The following is a 21,192-nucleotide window of genomic DNA, read 5'->3' on the forward strand; positions in this document are numbered from 1 at the left end:
AGAATATTGCACCACAAACAAGATAACTCAAAACAATCTTGTATTCAAGGGCATCGTCACATTACAAATGTAGATTAAGTTTCAATAACAAAGAAGAACACATAAAAACATTTTCCAAAAGCGTATATATTTCTTTACTCCATATTCATAATCATCAATTCATCGTCCACAAAATCCTAACAGGAAAATCTTATATCACAAAGGAATAATTGAAGTTATTACCTTCTCCGTCAAACCATTTTTAGACAATGCCCGTATTTTAATCTATTCAATGACTAGATTTTCTTGGCACAATTTTGCTCGCTGCATCATTACCATATACTTTGTGTCACAAGGCAGACCTCTCGATCCCTACACACTATGTTAGCTCACACTGCTCACCATATGACTGCAGTAGACTATGTCAACCCTGCACGACTGCAACGAACATAGTAGAGGTGGTACGTTAAGGGAAAAAGTCGAGATCACCTTGTGAAGGACTGAATGTAAAGAACTTAATCAGTTGATAATTGATATATGATGGTTTGTGGTCGAAGAGGGAACCAGTGGCAGAAGAAAGATGCTTATGAGAATATCCTTATCTTGGCTTAAATGCATTGAAGTATATTCCACAAGAAATGTAGGCTAGCTACCCTTTGAAACTTCTTGAAAATTGCAAATTGCATATTCCAAAGAGAAATCAGAGTGTCAATTTTTTGTTAATTACAGAAGAATGCACCTTGTATTTCAAGAAAGGTCATTCAACTTTAGCAACACCTCCAGCAGGCATGCTACTTTCAGCTACTGTCTCCTGCACAAACCTAGACGCAGCAACAAAAACAATTGCAGAAAACAACAAATTCAACATCTAATGCCTTAAAAAACCTGGTTGCAAAACCAAATATTGAAGGAGACATGATGAAGGGAAAACATACCTTGCCAGTTTATCTTTTGATGATTGTAAGACATAGATTGAGAGAATGAAAGAAAGCATCAGCCCTGGTTCAAAATCAATAGAATTAGAAATATGAAAGATCAATTATAATTAATATAATCGAAATGCAACAAGAACGTCAATCTGGCAAAATCTAACAGAATGCTCTACCACAGAGCAATAACAAGTCAAGGGCACCACTGAGAACAAGTTAAGGAGCTGCAATGAAAATTATATTTATTTCAAAGAAATGTACTTTACCTGATCCAAAGAGAACATAAAATCCAGAAGCCACATCCATCTCGGACTGCTCCTCCCTATATCAAGGAGAAAATAATAACCAACACTTTCTTCCTTAAGATTAAGCCATCAAGATATGAATCATGGAAAATGCTCTAGATCATGGATGCTGAAAACAAGCAAAGATTAAAGTTGAATTCTTCAAACTATAATCAATAAACTTTTGAAAACATATTCATGAAGTATATTCCCATCCCAACAGCTGCTGTCCATGAATTTCTACAGCACAATCTCCAGAAAACCTAATTCAAGAATACACTAAATGCTTTTTCAATATTTGTCACTGCTCGCAAGATTCAAATGCGAAGTTTGAACCATCCAAGTATCCAACAAACTAATGAAGTGATGATACTCATGAAACAGATTCAAAAACATACCAGGTGTATCTGACAAGAATATGTTTTGGCCATACTTGCTGATCCCAAAATTGTTTACGGATGTCGGGATGAAGTTCTACATCTATTCAATGTAAGAATTGATGAGAAACTTCATAATGTAGCTTTCAAACAATTTGATAGAGAGGACCGGATACGAAAACATGCAAATGTAAAATACAATCATAGAAGATCACAAAATTTCTCAGTAGGGGTGAGCAAAATAATCGAAACCGGATATCTAAACCGAACCAAACCGAAATTTTGAAATTCGGTTAGGGCGGAAAAAAAAACCAAAAACCAAAAAACCGAATTATATATATATTCTATTAATTTAATATTATATATATAATATATATATTCTTTTAATATATTATATATAATATGTATTATATATATTATATTAATTTAATATTTTATATATATATTTTTGTTAGTGGTATATATAAATAAAATATATTATATACATATATTAATATTTGTATTTTTTTCGGTTTTTCAAAATTACTTTGGTTTTTTCTGTTTAGTTCGGTTTTTGAAGTTTGGTTTTCGGTTTTTTGGGTTCGGTTCGGTTTGGGTTTTGAACTAAATTCAGTTTTTCGGTTTAGGTAAAAAACAGAACCGAAACCCGAATGCTCACCTCTACTCAGTGGCATCCTTACTCAGACTGGAAGGAATAAAAAGGAATAAAAAGGAATAAAAGAAAAACAACTCTGACAAGGTGACAACTGAAAAAAGGACAGAATACAGAATGATTTAAGAGTATACTTTAAATCCTAGAAACAGAAAAATATTTAGCATCATCAAATAGATAAGGCAAAAATATCAAACTTCAGAACAAATACAAGCAAACGGCCCTCTGGTGAAGTAGCTTAAAAGAAGCAAATGCATATTTATATGTCAAGTTCAAAGATTCACAGATTTGTAACTGAGGGGTGAAGAAAGTTAGAAAGAATAGCATACATTTGTTTGGCATATCTACAACTTTTGACGAGACACCAAGCAAATCAGCTCCTGAGTACCTCTGGAAAGAACATGAAATTTCATTAGCATAGGAACCTCCGAAATAATCCATAAGTAACCATCAGTATACACCAGCTGAGTGTTCTCTGAGCTAGAGAAGAGGCACTGCCTATTTAGTTTGACAAAAAGAGTACAAAGGGATAGATATCCACAAGTCAGATTTATGAATATTTCCACCCAGTCAAGGTCTTACCAGATGCATCTCAATCATTGGGACTTCAGAACTCTTTCGGTTGATAACAAAAAGCCAAGGAACATAAAATTTCTCTTGACCAACTTGAAATGATCTGCACATCAATGACTCCGGAAATCAAAAAATGAAAACTGACTCCAATGTTGAGTTCCACAAATTTGGAATAGCGTATAGATTGAGAGTAACAGCCAAAGATATTAACATGATAACAAAAGTATCATCAACAGGACAAACTTGAATGCCAATGTAATAGTCTTGGAAAGACACTTACTATCTACCAAGTTTACGCTTAAGATCAAAAACATAAGTTTGATTATAAAAACAAGTTCCATTCACCACTCCAGACAACAGTTTGACTGAAGCAGACTAATATCTACTACTCCTATAACAGGTTTGGATATCAGATACTTGGCCAAAAAAGAAAGCACCATTCACTCAAAACTCACATTGTGTAATCGCATCATATCACAATCTAAAATCTGCCTCATGGATGAAAGGTTTCTATGACAATCCAAAAGTAAGGACAGCCAACCATGACAACAAGATTTTTAAAGGAAGCTGATTTTTATTCCAAAATCAAGACAGTTATATAATCATAACTCGATATCAGATACAAGCTGCTGTCTCTAGCCTATGTTAAGTATATAATCATCAATATTCATTCCAACGATGGCTTCCGAAATAAATCATAATCTTATAACCACACAGTTATATTTGCATACTCAACATCACGCAAATAAAGAAATTCAAAAGCTTTATCTTCAATACATCTTTCCAGCACAATTTACACTGAGAGAATACCAAACCATGAGACACATTCCATTCTAAATCAATCAGAACTGGAGCCATACATTTTGTACGGATCAGCACCAGTATATCCAGTGGGCTTAGGTATAGGAATCAACGCCTGCAAAGAAATTTGAACCAATAATCAATAATACTCATAAACAGATCCTAATTTCAAATTAAAACCCTAATTGAACTGACCTCGCGATTAACCGCGAAAATCGGGCAATGTCTACCGATCATGTCGTGCCAAACTGTTCTGGACTGGGGATTTTACAATTTAGAAGTAAATCAGATTGGAGAATCACGAAATCAATCAATTTTCATAAAAATAAAGAGGGTGAGAAATTACAGCGTGATATTGGCCCATTCGACTCATAGGAACTATATCCCCGGGTCGATAAGCAAGTGAACTCGGTATCCCCAAACTCAGTAAGAGGAGAAACAGCGCCGCCGCCATTGAAGTTGAGGAGATTCCAGCCAAGCCTTCGCCGATAACTTTCCAATTGAATTTAATTGACCACTGGAATTGGTCGATGTGGTTTTCATTTTTTAGAGAGATGAAAATAATTATTGAGTAAAAAATAAATTTATTAAATGTAAGATTAATTTTAATAGAAAGATCAAATGTTAGATATGAATTTATCTTTAAAGACATATGAAGTACTACGAACCTATTTTTGGGTGAATATGAGTTTTATTAATACTCCATAAGATTAATTTTATTTTCATAAATTTGTCACCTATTAATCACTTGTGAAGCTAATTGATCAGGGTGAGATACATAATATAATGTACATAAACTATTGCGAATAATTGTAATTTGAATGTTTTATTTTATTGTTTTGAATATGTAATTTCTGAAAAAATATGGAGTATCATAAATGTAGATGTACGTAAACAATCTTTCAAAAAACCAGTTAATATTATCATAAATTGTTGGATTGGGAGCTTATATTTTAGGTCAATATATTTTTACCCCAATTAAGATTTATTTTTTTAAGAGTGGTATTTTTTAGATATATACTCCCTCCGTCCGGCTAAGATGACACATTCTTTGGCCGGCATGAGATTTTATGAGTTATTGGTTAATGTATTCAATTGGAGAGAGAAAAGTTGGGTGTAGGTATTAAAATAGAAAGAGAAAGAAAGATGAATATTTTAATAAGAGTGAGAAAAAGTGGTTGAATGTATTAATTGGAGAGAGATAATTTCCAAAAAAAAGAAATGTGTCATCTTAGTTGAGACAAACTAAAAAGGAAAACGTGTCATCTTAAGTGGGACGGAGGGAGTAGTATTTTTTAGAAGCATCTTAACATAGTTGATCCTCTGAAAGAAATCAATAATCTTGGACACAGTGTCAGCAAAGGTATGCATTGTTTCATTGCTTTACGGGGATACAAAGATACCTATTTCGTTCGTCTTATAATATACAACTATATACTGTTTTAATGTATAGTGATAAAAGTATCGGTAGAAAGGATGTGTATTATTTCTTGATGATTTACATTGTACACATAGTATCAATATATAGTGCTAAGAATTCCTATACATGGTAAACCTAATTAGCATAATTACATTGATTACAATCTTCTATCTTTGGTAAGGAAATACTCTCGTGTATCTCCCGTCTGATATTGTGCAATCTTCTCCAACACTCCCCCTCAAGTTAAGCAACGGGATTTCCGATGCTCAACTTGCACAACAATACTTCTCGAAATAGCTTCGAGTTCACCGCCTTGGTAAGGATATCTGTCAGCTGATCTTCAGATTTGACAAATGGCATCTCTACTATCTTTGCCTCAATATTTTCCTTTATGAAGTGTCTGTCTACTTCGACATGTTTAGTCCGATCATGTTGGACTGGATTCTCCGAAATGCTAATAGCCGCCTTGTTGTCACAAAATAACTTGCACGTCTGAAATGAGTGCAAGCCTGGTTCTCGCAGAAGCTTCCTCAGCCATAGTAATTCAGTCAGTCCACTTTTAATCCCGCGAAATTCCGCCTCTGCACTAGATAGTGCCACTACTTTCTGTTTCTTGCTTCTCCAAGTCACAAGATTCCCCCCAACAAAGGTAAAATATCCTGCAGTTGATTTCCTATCATTCGGATTACCTGCCCAATCTGCATCAGTAAATCCATGTATTTCCAAGTGCCCATGTTTCTCAAATAGAAGTCCATGCTCTGCTGTCCCCTTCAAGTATCGGACGATCCTTATAGTTGCTTCCCAGTGTTCCTCTTGCGGTGCATGCATAAACTGACTTACTATTCCCACGACGTAGGCAATGTCTGGCCTAGTGTGAGATAAATAAATCAATTTCCCAACTAGCCTCTGATATCTCCCCCTGTCCGCCAGTTTTGCTTCATTTTTCATCTGTAATCTGTGATTTTGGACCATTGGAGTCTCTGCGGGCTTACAGTCTAACATCCCGACTTCTGCCAAGAGGTCGAGTATGTACTTCCTTTGATTTATGAAAATTCCCTTCTTCGACCTCAGCACCTCTATTCCCAAGAAGTACTTAAGGAGTCCTACATCCTTCATCTCGAATTCGGTGAACAAGTTTTTCCTTAACTCGGTCATCTCCTCTATATCATCTCCAGTGATAATCATGTCATCTACATATATAATCAGACAAGTAATTTTACCTTCTCTCTTCTTGATGAATAGTGTGTGGCCGGAATTGCTCTGTTTGTATCCATACTTCTTCATCACCTCCGTAAACCTTCCAAACCATGCTCTTGGAGATTGCTTGAGTCCATACAACGTCTTTTTCAATTGGCACACCTCCCCAACCTGGAACTCATTGGCAAAACCGGGTGGAGGCTTCATGAACACTGGTTTTGGTAGCTCTCCATGCAAAAAGGCATTGGTCACATCGAACTGGTGAAGCGGCCAATCCTTGTTAGCGGCAATTGAAAATAACACTCTCACAGTATTAATCTTCGCCACAGGTGAAAAAGTCTCATCATAGTCAATACCATAAGTCTGGGTGTATCCTTTTGCCACAAGTCTGGCTTTGTACCTTTCTATCGTGTCGTCTGGCCTTCGCTTTATAGTGAACACCCATCTGCACCCAACTGTCTTCACTCCTTCAGGCAACTTGCCCTTCACCCACGTGTTGTTCCTCATTACTGCTCCCATCTCTGTGATCATAGCATCCCTCCAATGTTTGTGTTTCATCGCTTCCTCTGCCGATTGTGGAATATCTTCTTCTTCATACAATGCGGCTTCAAAGGCTCGTGCCATTTTAGCCAAATTCCCTTGCACGAAGTTTGCTACTCCATAACGGCTCTTCTTCCCAATCTTTTCGGGAGAATACTTCTTTGGTGGGATTCCTCTTGTCGTTCGATAAGGAAGAATACACTTCCCAGTGTCACTGTCCACTGTGTTGTCTTCTCCTAGAGACTCTGTACTCATAGGGTTAGGAGAAACTTTATTTTCATTGGGACTTGGTTCAGGGATTACCTCGGTGATTACCTCGGATATCATTGGAGGAGGATCTATGGATCGCGGATGAGATGACTCTTGTGGTAAGACTTGCTCGGCGGCAATGACAACTGGTTCTGTTAGATCCTCAATCGAAGAGTTTGGAAGTGGCACAACCCAACTTAGGCAGTCCGATGAACTACCTGGTTCACTCTCCCCCTGACTACTAAGGTAGGTGTGGTAGAAGAACTCGGTTTCTAGGAAGTTACAGTTCATGGTGGTGGTGATTTTTTTGGTGTGGGGGTCGAAGCATCGGTATCCCTTCTGGTTTATCCCATACCCAAGGAAGACACATTTGGTTGCACAGGGTGATAGTTTGGTTCTCTCGTGTTTCAGGATATGGACATAGACGGTGCAGCCGAAAACTTTTGGGGAAAGGTTTAGGTGTTGAGGAACTTTGGTCTTTGTGGATAGGATATCAAGTGGGGGTTTTTTGTTGAGAATTTTTGTAGGAAGTCGGTTCATGAGGAAGACAGATGTGGCTATGGCTTCGGGCCAAAATTTTTTGGTACTTTGGATTCTATCATTATGGCTCGGGTCATCTCGAGGATTGTTCTATTTTTCCTTTCGGCTATCCCATTCTGTTCTGGTGTATAGGCACAAGATGTTTGATGGATTATTCCCTTGTCTTTACAAAACTGGGTCATTGAACTGTTAAGGAATTCCCTCACATTGTCTGACCTAAGGGTTTTGATCGTGGTATGGAATTGGTTTTGAATCATTTTATAGAAAATGATAAATTTTTCGATAACTTCAGATTTATGTTTTAAAAAATATATCCAAGTCATTCTAGTGCAATCATCCACAAATATCACAAAATAACGAAAACTTCTCCCACCAGTAATTGGTGCAGGACCCAACACATCAGAATGTATCAAGGAAAATATAGAATTCATACGAGTGTTCGTAGGTTTAAAAGACTGTCTATGGCTCTTGGCCAAAACACATGTTTCACATGAAAAATCAGCAGGAATTGAAATGTTTGGGAAAAGAAGTTTAAAGTAACCAGGAGAAGGGTGTCCTAGTCTTCGGTGCCACAGCCAAATTTCTTGTTTCGTGTATCCGTGAGCCAGCATCGCATTGCCATGTTGAACTATCTCATCCACAGAGTAAAGTCCTTGCTTCTCAGTGCCACGCCCAAGAATCCTCCTCGTCTGAATATCCTGTAATATACAAAAAGTGGGGTGCATCAGAAGTGTACAATTCAGATCTCTAGTCACATGACTAATAGACATCAATCTCTGAGATAATGTAGGAACGTGTAAACAGTTCGACAAACGGAGTGTAGGTGATATATCAATGGTTCCCGACCCAACAACAGTAATCAATTCTCCATTTGCAGTCTTAATATATGTATCAGTGACTGTAACATAGCTACTAAAATCATCTCTATCGGGGGACATAGTGTCTGTGGCTCCACAATAAAAAAATCCAACCCTTAGTTCTCGTTCTATCATCATTATAAACATGGAATGCAGCGGAAACATTTTCTAGAGGTGAAAAAGGGTTTTTTGATACAAAACTACACATATTTGGGTTTTTTCGGGATTTAATCAAAGTCTGGTGTGGTATTTGATATTTTACAGAATCTGGGGACCTCAATTTATTAGGGTGGGGTGCATTCTGAAATAAGCATTTTTCATGGGGGTAGAAAATATAATTAGGCAAATACATAGGGTTTGGTTTAAAACCAAACCCTTTACCTCCAGCACCGGCGCCGCCCCTCAGCTCCTCCGCCCTCTCGGCAAAATTGCCGACTCCCCGCACGCCGCCACCGCTGGTTGAAGCTCCCGGCGGTTTCCCTTGGTCCGTCGCTGCTGGTTCTCGGTTTCCAGCAGCGGATTGCCCCCTTTCATTCACGGTGACCGCCATCTTCGCCGCCGCCCGTTCCTTCTGTTTCTCCTCCCACCACTCCGGGTATCCGATTAAGAGAAAGCATTCCTCCCAGGTATGCCTCGGTTTCCCGCAATGAGAGCAAACCAATCGGGATTTGTCCGGCCTGCTTCCCGATCGGTGAGTAGCTGCAGTGGGTCGCGGCGGTCCACGAGAGTTCGGATGGTGGCTCTGGGCGGCGAGACCGCTCCCAATCCCTCCTCCAGATGTCGAATTGGCTCCTCCGCCGTCGGTGTCAGTGGATTGAGAGGACGTGTTGATGCTCCTTCGGGCAGCTTCTCGTTTTACCCAGCCGTAGGCTTCTTCAAGTGATATGCCTGATTCATTCTTGAGAATGTCTCTCCTGATTGAGTCATACTCTTGATTCAACCCTGTTAAGAACTTGATCAGCCACCTGCTGTTGGAGACAACGAAGACGCCTTTGTCACACCACGTGATTGGCTACTTTTGGCAGCGATCAATATTGATCCACAGCCCCCCCATTTATTTTCCGGTAGTATGTCTCCAGATCGAGATTTCCTTGTCTAATGTTAATTGCTTTCTCTTCTAGGTCGTACGTGAGATACGGATCTGCCTTACTTTCATAAGTTACTCGAAGGCTATCCCACAACGCCTTCGATGTTTGGTGATGTGCAAAGTCGGCGATAATATCGTCTTCGATATTGTCGATGATCCATGAAAAAACTACCAGATCGTCCTCCTCCCAGTCATCGTACCCCTTGCTTCCGGGTTCAGGAGGCTCCTTCCTGATGTACGAGTAGGCCCCTCGGCCTCCTATCTTCACCTTCATCAATCGTGACCAGATTGGGTAGTTCTTTCCGTTTAGTTTGAACGCGATGGTGACGTTCTTGCTGTTCCTTAATTTTGGTGTTGTTTTCTGATCCGTTTTTGTATCCTCCTCGGTGTCTGACATTGTTTCTGATATAGGATTTGATTTCCGTGGTTGGTTTGGCTATGGGGGTCGAGAATTTGGTATATTGGCTATGATGATATTGCTCTGAGTCGAGATTGAACCTGCTTTGAGGCCATGATAAAAGTATCGGTAGAAAGGATGTGTATTATTTCTTGATGATTTACATTGTACACATAGTATCAATATATAGTGCTAAGAATTCCTATACATGGTAAACCTAATTAGCATAAATACATTGATTACAATCTTCTATCTTTGGTAAGGAAATATTCTCGTGTATCTCCCGTCTGATATTGTGCAATCTTCTCCAACATATAGCCATCGAGTGCATTGAAATTAGTTAATCTGATGTGTTTTTGTACAGGAAACTTCTACGGGATACGCAGTGCGTTCTCTTATGGTGCTAGAAAACTTGCACTGATACTACAACGGCCTGAAGATTCCATGGCTAATGAGCTTAAAAAATTCTTCGCAAACACCGTGGCAAGACATGGAGGTGGACAAAGGCATGATGTTCATGATTTCGACAAATTGATATTAATCAACAGGCCTATATCTGCTGTTCCCTTATCAAACGTTGGGTTTTGTAGACCTGATAATGTTGATCAATACATGGATGAGTACACCGTATCAACTGCAGATTGGTAGTCTAATTTGGCCAAAGATGTACTTCAGGGGTTTGTAAGGACATTAGACAGAGAAAGCAGATAACGAAATGGTGGCTCGTTAAAAGAGTCTGTAGTTGCACTTGAAAGGGACCATGGCAATCATAGCACCTTTGCTCTTGAAGGCCTTAAAATTTGTGCGGATTCATCGATATCTGAAACTCCAAGCGTAGAAGTGAGTGTCAATGGAAGCGAAGATTCGTAGCCACGAAGAAAAGTCGTCCTTTGTGTCAAGCCATTCAAATCATGTGGAAATTGACCAGTGCCACGAAAGTATGAGTGGATTGGCTGAATCTTTAATTTCTTATGGGAGATTATAATTGTTACATTCAACATTTGCAGCATGGTCGATGGTGCTATGACTTTGGCTTAGGTAGGCATCCTTTTTGCCCATGCCTCCTCCTTTGCCAAGCGCCCTATACCCAGAGGAAAGTCTCGTTCCTGTAATACTGTAATACATTATAAACATAACGGATTCTCCCATCATCATAACGGCTTTCTTCCTAGTCCAGCTATGTACGACATGCAACCCGTACTTTTGCCAGCTGTCCCATTTGCGTGGGAGGATGGGCAAAAACACCGTGGGAAAGGAACATATTTACCAAATGTGGTAGGCTGTTTTGTTATTTTTGCCGAATATGATATTTGTATATACGAGTATAATAATTGTCGTTGTGCTTTGTGATCTTTTGCAGAATATGCCGCCCCAGGTTTATAGATATCCGGCTATGAATGTAAGGAATCCGATTCCACCAAGATACACGCGCCATAACAATGTGGGAAATATGGAGCCAAATATGTTCTACCTTGGCAGCCATGACCTCTCGCAGCCCCTTGACAAAACTGTGGCTGCTAGTAGGCCTGCTTATTCGGCCGGTTCCGGTTCTAACCGGACCGGTTGACCGGTTAACCGGTTTTAAATTTTCATAAATTCAAGAACCGGAACCGGAACCGGAACCGATCGGTTCTGGTTTGGAACCGGCCGGTTAAGAACCGGTCGATTCCGGTTCCGAACCGGAACCGATGTGTAATTTTAATCCGAATTTATTTATAATTTTAAATAGTTCAATACTAAAAAAATAATAATCCAACATCTAGAATTATAACAAATAATACCTAAAAATTAAAATAAATACACAAAATATAAATCAACAATACAATAACATTTATATATGGATAAGAGTGATGCCAAGTGTAGTAGGTCGGGTCGGACTAGTTTATGTTAGCAATTTTTTACTAATACAAAAATAGGAGTTCTAAACTTTAGCAATTTTTTTTTAAAAAAATGAGTTTTAAAATTGAATTTCATTTTCCCTTTTTTGGCTAAACATAGTATTCATTGGAATTTCCAATACTAATTGATATTGTTGTGACTATTTGGTTTATACCGGAACACTTAATAAATTATTCACAAATATGTTTAAATCGTATGTTAAATGAATTGTTACATAAATTTGTAATAAATATATCATATGAAATGATATTGTATTTGTATAAGTTCTTTTGAAAACTAAAAACAAACTTATGATGTTCTACTCATTGTAGTTAGTTCATAAAAAATGGATTAGGAAAATAATTGTAGATTTAAAGTATCACAGATTAAACATTTAAATCTAAAAATCACTCAATGTTTCAAACTATTTTACTTTAATTCAAAATTAATTCAATAAATTAGATTTTTTAGTATATTAAATTATAAAAAAATAAAATTGAATTATAATCCGGTTAGGAACCGATCGGTTCCGGTTCCGAACCGGAACCGGTGTTATTTAAAAAGTTGGAACCGGAACCGGATTTTCCGGTTCCGGTTCCTCAATTAACCGGTCGGTTCCGGTTCTGATTCCGGTTAACCGAGAACCGGAGAACCGTTTAAGCACCCCTAGCTGCTAGTGCTAGCTCGTCCGACAGCTACCCTCCTCATCAGACCGGGCATCTTAATGCAAATGGCGCGTTCATTCATCGGGAGGGCATTGAAGTTGTTGAGCTAATTGGACATCCACCACCCGTGTCAGTAAGCAGTCAACCACAAATGGCCGTCTCTTCATCTCCCAGAACTCTGCCCGGGGCCCACAAGATGCAAACTGCACTGAGCTAGCTCGTATTTTCTTCCAAAGATACCCCAATGTTTTGTGTCTTGGCCTTGTGAAATTGTTGTAACGTGAAAGGTTTTATGTTTATTTTTTAGTGTCTGTCTCTGTGGCAACTTGTTTTGACCATGGTTTGGCAACATAGTTTTAATCTAAGGTTTTTGCATAGAACAGTTTCAATCTTCTTTTTCTTTTACATCATATTTTGTGTAGTTTATAGTCATCACCATTGTTGTTGATTATGTCAAATGTTGTCGAAGAGGATGAATGGTTCTCTTTCCTGAAATTATAGAAATTGTCATTATTCTCAATCCAATTGTGTGTAAATTATAGAAACTGTCATAATTCTCGATCCAATTGTGTGCTTTTTTGTACTGTGAATAGATATTGCAACTGTCACTTAAAGAATACTTCTTTGTTTGTTATTTTGAGATGTTTGTGATTTAAAATTCCATTCATTTTTTTTTTCATTTTAGGTAAAGGGACTTACCATTCTCCTTAACTCATTACACTTACATTTTAGTATTATCAAATCAATACAAAAGTAGAGTACATTTTTCACTAATTCACTTTTTTCGCAAAATTAAACAATTTCATAAAATTCGTGCCGCGTCAAAATGAGATTATAAATGGCGGATGAAGGCGTAAAATTCACTAACATATATATGTGATATATGTGGTTAAAGTTTTTCCCAAGTTTTAAAAGCATGGAAATTGCATCCATCTACCATGACGTTATTTATTTATAATTTATGAATAATTCAATTCAAATATCATACAGTTGCAGAAAATTAATTAAATTCAGGTGGCGACACATAGATCTCTGTAGGTTTTAAAGTCAAACACCGTGTCATTTTCGACTTATAATTTTAAAGTAATTTCAGTATAAATTAATATGAGTTGGTCTGTTTGAGTTTTGAGGGGTTAGCCATCATTCTCATCGTGACATAGTAAATTTACTATTTTTAGTTTCCCAGTAATTGCATTATTGCGTATAATATTTATTGCTCTTGTTTTTTTATTTTAAATGTTGACTGCGAAAACAATTTCAAATTTTCTGGCAAAAAATATAAACTGGAGTAATAAAAATTGGACAACAAATCCAAAATAATTTACATTAGATACGAGCATTAAAAATGTTATCATGAATGATATATTCTTTTACAAAAATGTAGATATTTTAATTAATTACTAGCAATAAAGACATACTAGTACCTTGTAATAATAGCTTTTCTTTTCCGGTTATATATATATATATATGGGAGCACTAGGGTGCCCCCTTATTTAGAGTCACAACGTACATCTAATCTGGTGCTGCCATGTGGCACAAAACATGCAATATTTTAAACACAAAAATGCAATCTAGTTGTACATGCATTTTCGCAGATTGCATTTTTGTTGTATGTAAATTGCATTTTATAGTGTTGAGTTTTGCATTTTCACATATAAAAATGCAATCCGTCTATATATAAAATGCAATTTAAACAGTCAATATCTAAAATGCAAAACTGAATGATAAAAAATGCAATCTGCATATAACAAAAATGCAATCCGCCGAAATTCATTTATAACTTCTACAAATGCGTATTGCATTTTTCTGTATACAATATTGCATTTTTCGTGCCATGTGGCAGCACGTGGTTGGATGTACGTTGTAACTTTAAAATTAGTTGTTATAGTAGTACACCCCTAGTACACCCCTATATTGCATTTAAAGTTGTAATATTGCATTTTTCGTGCCATGTGGCAGCACGTGGTTGGATGTACGTTGTAACTTTAAAATTAGTACACCCCTATATATATATAGGGATGTACTAGTATAACAACTAATTTTAAAGTTACAACGTACATCCAACCACGTGCTGCCATGTGGCACGAAAAATGCAATATTGTATACAGAAAAATGCAATACGCATTTGTAGAAGCTATAAATGAATTTCGACGGATTGCATTTTTGTTATATGCAGATTGCATTTTTTATCATTGAGTTTTGCATTTTTGATATTGACCGTTTAATTTGCATTTTATATATAGACGGATTGCATTTTTATATGTGAAAATGCAAAACTTAACAATAAAAAATGCAATTTATGTGAAAATGCAAAACTCAACACTATAAAATGCAATTTACATACAACTAAAATGCAATCAGCGAAAATGCATATACAACTAGATTGCATTTTTGTGTTTAAAATATTGCATGTTTTGTGCCACATGGCAGCACCAGATTGGATGTACGTTGTGACTCTAAATAAGGGGGCACCCTAGTGCTCCCCTATATATATATATATATATATATATATATATATATATATATATATATATATATATATATATATATATATATATATATATATGCACTAGGGTGCCACCATAGATAGGATAACACCATACCACCAATATAGTCCGTTAGATCTCGTTTATGGACGCCTAGGATTAAGTTTCGTGAAAAAACACGGGTTTGCAGTGTACAATATTAGATATTGCAGTCTACTGTATTAGATATTGCAGTGGTGGTAAACTGCAATATTGTTGTTGTAAGACTGCAATATTTAATGAACAGCACTGCAATCTGGTAACGTAAAATTAGAAATTTCCTATTTTACCCCTCCGTGTTTTTACACGTAGCAGCATGACAAGCACACGATTTTCAGATCCAATGGCCTAAAATGGTGGTATGGTGTTACAATAAAGATGGTTGTCATCTTAATACATCCCTATATATATATATTCATACTCCATAAATATATACAAATGCATGCAGGCCCCTCTCAATTATTGTGAATTTAAAAATAAATTCCATTTAAAAAACATGACCCAAATAATCAACGTGGCGCACAACACTAGAAAACTGTTTGCGTATGATTATTACTCTGACTCTGTCTAGTACTACTAATATCTTATTTAATTAATTTATAATAGTTAAAATTAATCAATTTATATGTTTTCCTTCACAATATAATCATACAATCAACCTTGCAATCTTTAATTTCAACTCCAAAATTTTTGCCTAAAAACACACCTATTCTCTCTCTTGAAAAATCTGTGAATAGATTCTTGTCTGAACCACAAATGGTGCTACACAAACGTGGCCATAGATTCTTCAAATTCAGAGCTTTGGAGCCCCACTTTTCGATTATTTCCACTTTTGAAAATTGATTATATTCTCGATCAATCTTATTACATCTTCAACAGTGTTGTTAGCTTTTTTTTCCATTTTTTTTCATCTTCAAAAGTATTTAATTTGTGTGAATTGAAGCAAATGAATTACGAATTTTCACGTCAAGATTTGGGAATGGGTTGGATTATGCTGAGAATCGACTACTCACGGCTGTTCTGGATTTTATTTGGCGTCTTCTCCTACGAAAATCACGAAGGAAAACCTCGGATTTTTTAGCGCAAATTAACTCTCTTGTTTTTTTAGATTTATATTAATCCGAGTGTGTGTTTGTTTTTATATCATTTTAGTTGTTTTTGTATACATATATTGGTGAATTATGTACAAAAGTGGAGGCGTTGAAGCTGCCATGGATGATGGAGGGAAGCTTTACGTGGAGATGGATCCATCGGAGAGATACGGCCGTGTAAGTTTTTTCTATCTTTTTTTTACTGTTTTTATGTATATTTTCTGGATGATCTGTTTTAGTATAAAATAGTTTTCACCGTTGCCAATCATCATAAACAATTTCTGTTTTTCGATCTGATTAAATTAGAATCCTTTTTATAGTTCTTCACCATAAAACTGAATTATTTTTTATTTGTAAAAAAATAAAAAATTTTAACGATCATGTTATGGTAGACTCCAATTCAAAACCTTTATTGTTGAGCATTAATTATTTTACCACTTGACTAAACTAGACTAATACATAGCTGAAATATTTTCTATTAGGAAAAAAGTTTTGGTCTGACTTAAAAGAGCAAGTTGACGACAAACAATATACTCCCTCGTTCCCTGAAAAGTGAATATTTGATTTAGTATGAATTTTAATACATAATTAGTAAAGTAGGAAAAATAGAATAAAAAAGTAATGAAAGTATTATTAATAGACAATGAGTTCAATTTTATTAGAAAGAAAATAGTTTGTAAAATTAGAAAGTTCATACTTTTAATAACTATAAAAAATTTAGTTTATATTTTTCGTGTACAGAGGCTAACATCATTGAAAAAAATAATCTAAAGTTGCAAAAATAAATATATCTCTCGCATCAATATTATATATGTATATTTCTAACATCATATTAGTGTGGTGAATGAATCTATCCGTTTATTGACTTTATCGGTTTATATATATATTGGGCCGAATAAGAAAATATTTTAATTTTAAAATTGTTCACGCGTGACACTTTTGTTCACGGTTGGTAAGAAGTACTAGTATTTATATCATTTAATATGCCAATTAAACAAATAGACGACCGCGATACACATAATCTAATCAATAAAATGAACTAGTCCGCTGCACATAATTTTGGCCTTGGCTATGTAAAAGATAGGACATAAAATAAACAAATTTTGAAAACTAGTTGATATATAGTGATGAAAACACATAGTATTATAAAAAATGACTGAACGATGAGTAATTGCAGAAATCTCAGTTTCTTGAAAATATAAACAATCGTATTAATAAAACAGTTTTCAGCCTCGACTGTTGGAATTGGATCATATGCTATTTACCAAGTCTAGTTGAACAATTTATATGGATGTAGTTGAAAGAAGTTCTTGGAAAAGGGGCAACAAAGACAGTGTATAGAGCATTCGACCAAGTGTTGGGAATGGAAGTGGCATGGAATCAAGTTAAACTAGACAACATGCTCAACTCCCCTGATGCCCTAAAAAGGCTCCACTCCGAGGTTCACTTGCTCAAATCCCTCAACCACCCTTCCATCATCACCTTTCTTGCTTCTTGGATTGACACCCGTCGTCGAACCTTCAACTTCATCACCGAGTTGTTCACATCCGGGACCCTACGAGAGTACCGGAGGAGGTACACGCGCGTGACCCTCGGGGCCATCAAGAATTGGTCGCGCCAAATCCTCGAGGGCCTTGAGTATTTGCACGCGCATGACCCTCCAGTCATCCACCGCGACCTCAAGTGCGACAACATCTTTGTCAACGGCCATTTAGGACAACTCAAAATTGGCGATCTCGGATTGGCAACCGTTCTTCGTGGCTCTCAGCATGCGCATAGTGTGATAGGCACGCCCGAGTTCATGGCTCCCGAGCTCTACGAGGAGGAGTACGACCAGTTGGTCGATGTTTACTCGTTCGGGATGTGTGTTCTTGAAATGCTCACTTCTCAGTATCCTTACAACGAGTGCTCCAATCCTGCCCAAATTTACAAGAAAGTAACTTCGGTAAGATTTACACACATAATTACTACTGCCTTCGTTCCACAGTAGTACAATTATTTTATTTTTATGCACTCGTTTTGGAAAAATGATAATATAGTTAAAATGAAGAAACAGTAAAGTATAACAAATAATATGTTCTGTCTTACTTTACTCTTTATTCACTATAACTATTTAGTAGTATCATTATTCCAAAGCACGTGCAGAAAACAAAATGACTCTACTACTGTGAAACAAATGAAGTATAATCCACTCAAAACATTGACATTGTAATCCAAAACAGGGGAAGCTTCCAAAGGCCTTCGACATGATCCAAGACGAAGAAGCACGAAGATTCATCGGGAGATGCTTGCAGAAGGCCCCCGATAGACCATCAGCTACCGAGCTATTGAACGATCCGTTTCTTTGCAGCACTGAAGAAGCTGCTTCCAACATAATCTTGTCTCCGGGCTCCCTCCCGTCTCCTCCTGTGACCAACATGACCATCACAGGGACTATGAATCAAGAGGATGACACCATCTTCCTCAAAGTACAAATCTCTGATAAAAAAGGTATGGATGGAATTCTACAGAACTGATCAATCAACATAGTTTCACACTTATGTGGAGGACAATGTTTCAGGCCCTCCAAGAAACATCTTCTTCCCTTTCGAGATCACAAGCGACACTGCCCTCGACGTTGCAAAGGAGATGGTGAAGGAGTTTGAGATAACGGACTGGGAGCCATCTGAGATAGCCGGCATGATCCATAACGAAATCACTCGCTTGGTTCCATCGTGGAGCAACATCGAATGCACTCCCGACGAGCAAGACAATAGCCCACACCACCCTCTCTACACCACCTCCTCATCCCATTCCTCCTCACAAGCCTCCCTCCCGGATCTTTTCTCCTCCAACGACGCTCGAGATTGGCTTCAAGGTACACATAGGCATACCCCTTCACCACTTACTCAAACACGATGAAGTTGTAACAAGAAACATTAATATGGTACAGACGAAGGTGATGACACGAGCTCTGTTTGCTCGGACAACTACACCAATCTCAGCTACGACGAAGAATGTGTGATAAACACCAACAAGGAGGTGATCTGCAGAAATAGGAGTAGCCAAAAGTGCACGAGATTCGGGCCAGAAGGGAGCATGAGCAACGGCCTCGACTGCAGCTCAAAGACTCAGCAGAGGATGATGCCAAGGACAGCGTCGCTGGTGGACATACGCAGCCAATTGCTGCACAAGACGCTCGTGGAGGAGGTGAACAAGCGACGCATGTTCAACACTGTCGGGGCGCTTGACCAGGTTGGATACAGGCAGCCGGATTGTCAAGCCAGGAATGGGAAATCAGTGAGTAGGAGGCGAGGTTGAATGTTGAAATTTGTCAACAACATTCAGCAGTGTGGATGTTTTAAGGCTTTCTATGGACTAGTGTGTTTTATTTGGTGTGTCATCTGATTGTTGAACATCATGTTCCTCTGATGTAAAGCATGCTATAGACATTATACAAAGATAGCATGGTGGCAATGCGTGAGAGTTTGCAATAAAAGTTTGTGTAAGATGAACATGTATATATAGGGTTGCATATATATCAAAACTAGTTTTAAACGCTAAGCGCCAAACACATTATTTGTAAAATAATACTGAGTTCATTATAACTTTATTTATAGTTCATTATAGAAAATTCAGAGATTTAAAAACAATGACGTCACCATACATAATTTAAAAATCCAGAGTTCATTATAATGAATATTATAATGATATTGTTCGTCGGTTAAGACTTGTTTGACATTGATCACATTCTTGTCAATATATAAACATACTCCCTCCGTCCCACTATATGTGACACATTTCTTTTGGGCACAGATTTTTTGGTAGTGGTCTTTAGTGGTTAAATGAAGAGATAATGAAGTCCGAGTGAGAAAAAAATAGAGACAAAAAATAGGAGAGATGATAAAGTAAAAGTGAGATATAGTGTTTATTTTTTGCGTAAAAGGAAATGCATCACTTAATAGGATGGTCCAAAAAATAATACGCTTCACTTGCGGTGGGACCCGGGGACTATTTTTTTGACTCAATTAATAAGAGAGGTATACCTGAATTTTTAAATAAAAACCATATGTTTTTGGTAGATGTATATTGCACTTTGAAATGCAATATCTTGTCACAAAACAAGGTTGATATGATACATCTTTTAGTAGTAGAGATGCAAAGGTAAATTTAATTAGACTATGAACTAGCAAATTGAACTACTAGTATATAATCCATCTTGAATTTTGAAATAGAATTAAGTAAAGTAATTATTTCCTGTTTATTGAGGAATATATACATCTCGAATTTCAAAATAGAAGTAATGTTCATTTCCTGTTTATGGAGGACCAATGCAATTCGGCGCCATATTTTGAGGCAGTCAGTTTTAAGCTAAAATTTGAATTATCAGTTTTTCTGGTGAGGAGCATCCACTATAGGGGAGCCACGGCCGGGCCACGCCAGAGCCGCGAGCCGCGGCTCCCTATAGTGACGGGGATGGGCGGCGGGGGGGGGGGGGGGGGGGGGGGGGGGTGGTGCCCACGAGAGCGCCACGATCGTGGCCCGGCCGCGGCTCTTGAGCGGGAGCCGTGGCTCTCCTATTGCAGCAGCCACGGGCCGCGGCTCTCTCTATTTTCTGACTTTTTTTTTTTTAATTCTCCAAGTATACACATTTTTTTACCTTGTTCCTACACAAATTCTATAAATATACCCATTTTTAATTAAAATATACACAAAATGAAAAAAAATAAATTATTTGGTGGCTTGGGCATGTCCACTGTAGTGTAAAACATGGGCGTTGGTGGCCCGGCCACGATTTTATGGCTTGGCCACCAATGTCCATGTTTCCCACTATAGTGGACATGGCCAAGGCACCAAAAAGTTTAATTTTTTTTCATTTTGTTTATATTTTAATTCTACTACAATAAAAGTTATTGGATTATAATAATTGAAAAAATGCATAAGAACTAAAATTAAAACAAAATCTTCGTTGTATTATACAAAGGGGTAAAATTATACAACGAAAATTTTCGAATTCTCATAAACTACATTCCCAATGCATATCACGCTCTACCCCTTCCTCCCCTACGATTCCAAACCTCTTCGATCATATCAGCCTGCAGTGTCGTATGTGATGTTTCCCTCCGCATATCGGCGAACCGTTGGATCAAGTATGCATCACTACGCGGTACA

At 37.3% G+C, this 21,192-nt stretch overlaps 2 protein-coding genes and 1 pseudogene across 2 annotated transcripts; 2 read left to right on the top strand and 1 right to left on the bottom strand.

Moving 5' to 3' along the window:
* Positions 1-23: 23 nt before the first annotated feature.
* Positions 24-4,128, bottom strand: NPU (ATP-dependent helicase/deoxyribonuclease subunit B). The gene is made up of 10 exons (XM_048120987.2): positions 3,942-4,128; positions 3,791-3,853; positions 3,655-3,710; positions 2,804-2,897; positions 2,551-2,611; positions 1,591-1,672; positions 1,175-1,230; positions 915-978; positions 719-800; positions 24-417 (listed from the first exon to the last, which is right to left on the bottom strand). Exons 1-9 carry the CDS (start codon positions 4,047-4,049, stop codon positions 737-739), a joined length of 648 nt encoding a protein of 215 aa, XP_047976944.1. The 5' UTR covers positions 4,050-4,128; the 3' UTR covers positions 24-417; positions 719-736.
* Positions 4,129-4,225: 97 nt separating this feature from the next.
* LOC148933413 (uncharacterized) lies at positions 4,226-11,262 on the top strand (annotated as a pseudogene).
* A 4,348-nt stretch (positions 11,263-15,610) lies between these two features.
* Positions 15,611-19,578, top strand: LOC125222528 (putative serine/threonine-protein kinase WNK11). The gene is made up of 5 exons (XM_048125195.2): positions 15,611-16,218; positions 17,339-17,986; positions 18,264-18,531; positions 18,602-18,898; positions 18,974-19,578. Exons 1-5 carry the CDS (start codon positions 16,132-16,134, stop codon positions 19,339-19,341), a joined length of 1,668 nt encoding a protein of 555 aa, XP_047981152.1. The 5' UTR covers positions 15,611-16,131; the 3' UTR covers positions 19,342-19,578.
* Positions 19,579-21,192: the final 1,614 nt, after the last annotated feature.

This window comes from Salvia hispanica, chromosome 1 (assembly GCF_029641045.1).
Source record: "Salvia hispanica isolate PSC_SH4W2 chromosome 1, Shi_PSC_v1, whole genome shotgun sequence".
NCBI lineage: Eukaryota > Viridiplantae > Streptophyta > Magnoliopsida > Lamiales > Lamiaceae > Salvia > Salvia hispanica.

Coding starts and splice junctions, on each gene's coding strand:
- LOC125222528 (XM_048125195.2), top strand. CDS start 16,132: ATGTACAAAAGTGGAGGCGTTGAAGCTGCCATGGATGATGGAGGGAAG. Junction 16,219..17,338: donor CATCGGAGAGATACGGCCGT/GTAAGTTTTTTC, acceptor ATATGGATGTAG/TTGAAAGAAGTTCTTGGAAA. Junction 18,532..18,601: donor ACAAATCTCTGATAAAAAAG/GTATGGATGGAA, acceptor ACAATGTTTCAG/GCCCTCCAAGAAACATCTTC.
- NPU (XM_048120987.2), bottom strand. CDS start 4,049: ATGGCGGCGGCGCTGTTTCTCCTCTTACTGAGTTTGGGGATACCGAGT. Junction 1,673..2,550: donor TGTAGATATGCCAAACAAAT/GTATGCTATTCT, acceptor TACATTGAATAG/ATGTAGAACTTCATCCCGAC. Junction 1,231..1,590: donor ATTCTTGTCAGATACACCTG/GTATGTTTTTGA, acceptor TCCTTGATATAG/GGAGGAGCAGTCCGAGATGG.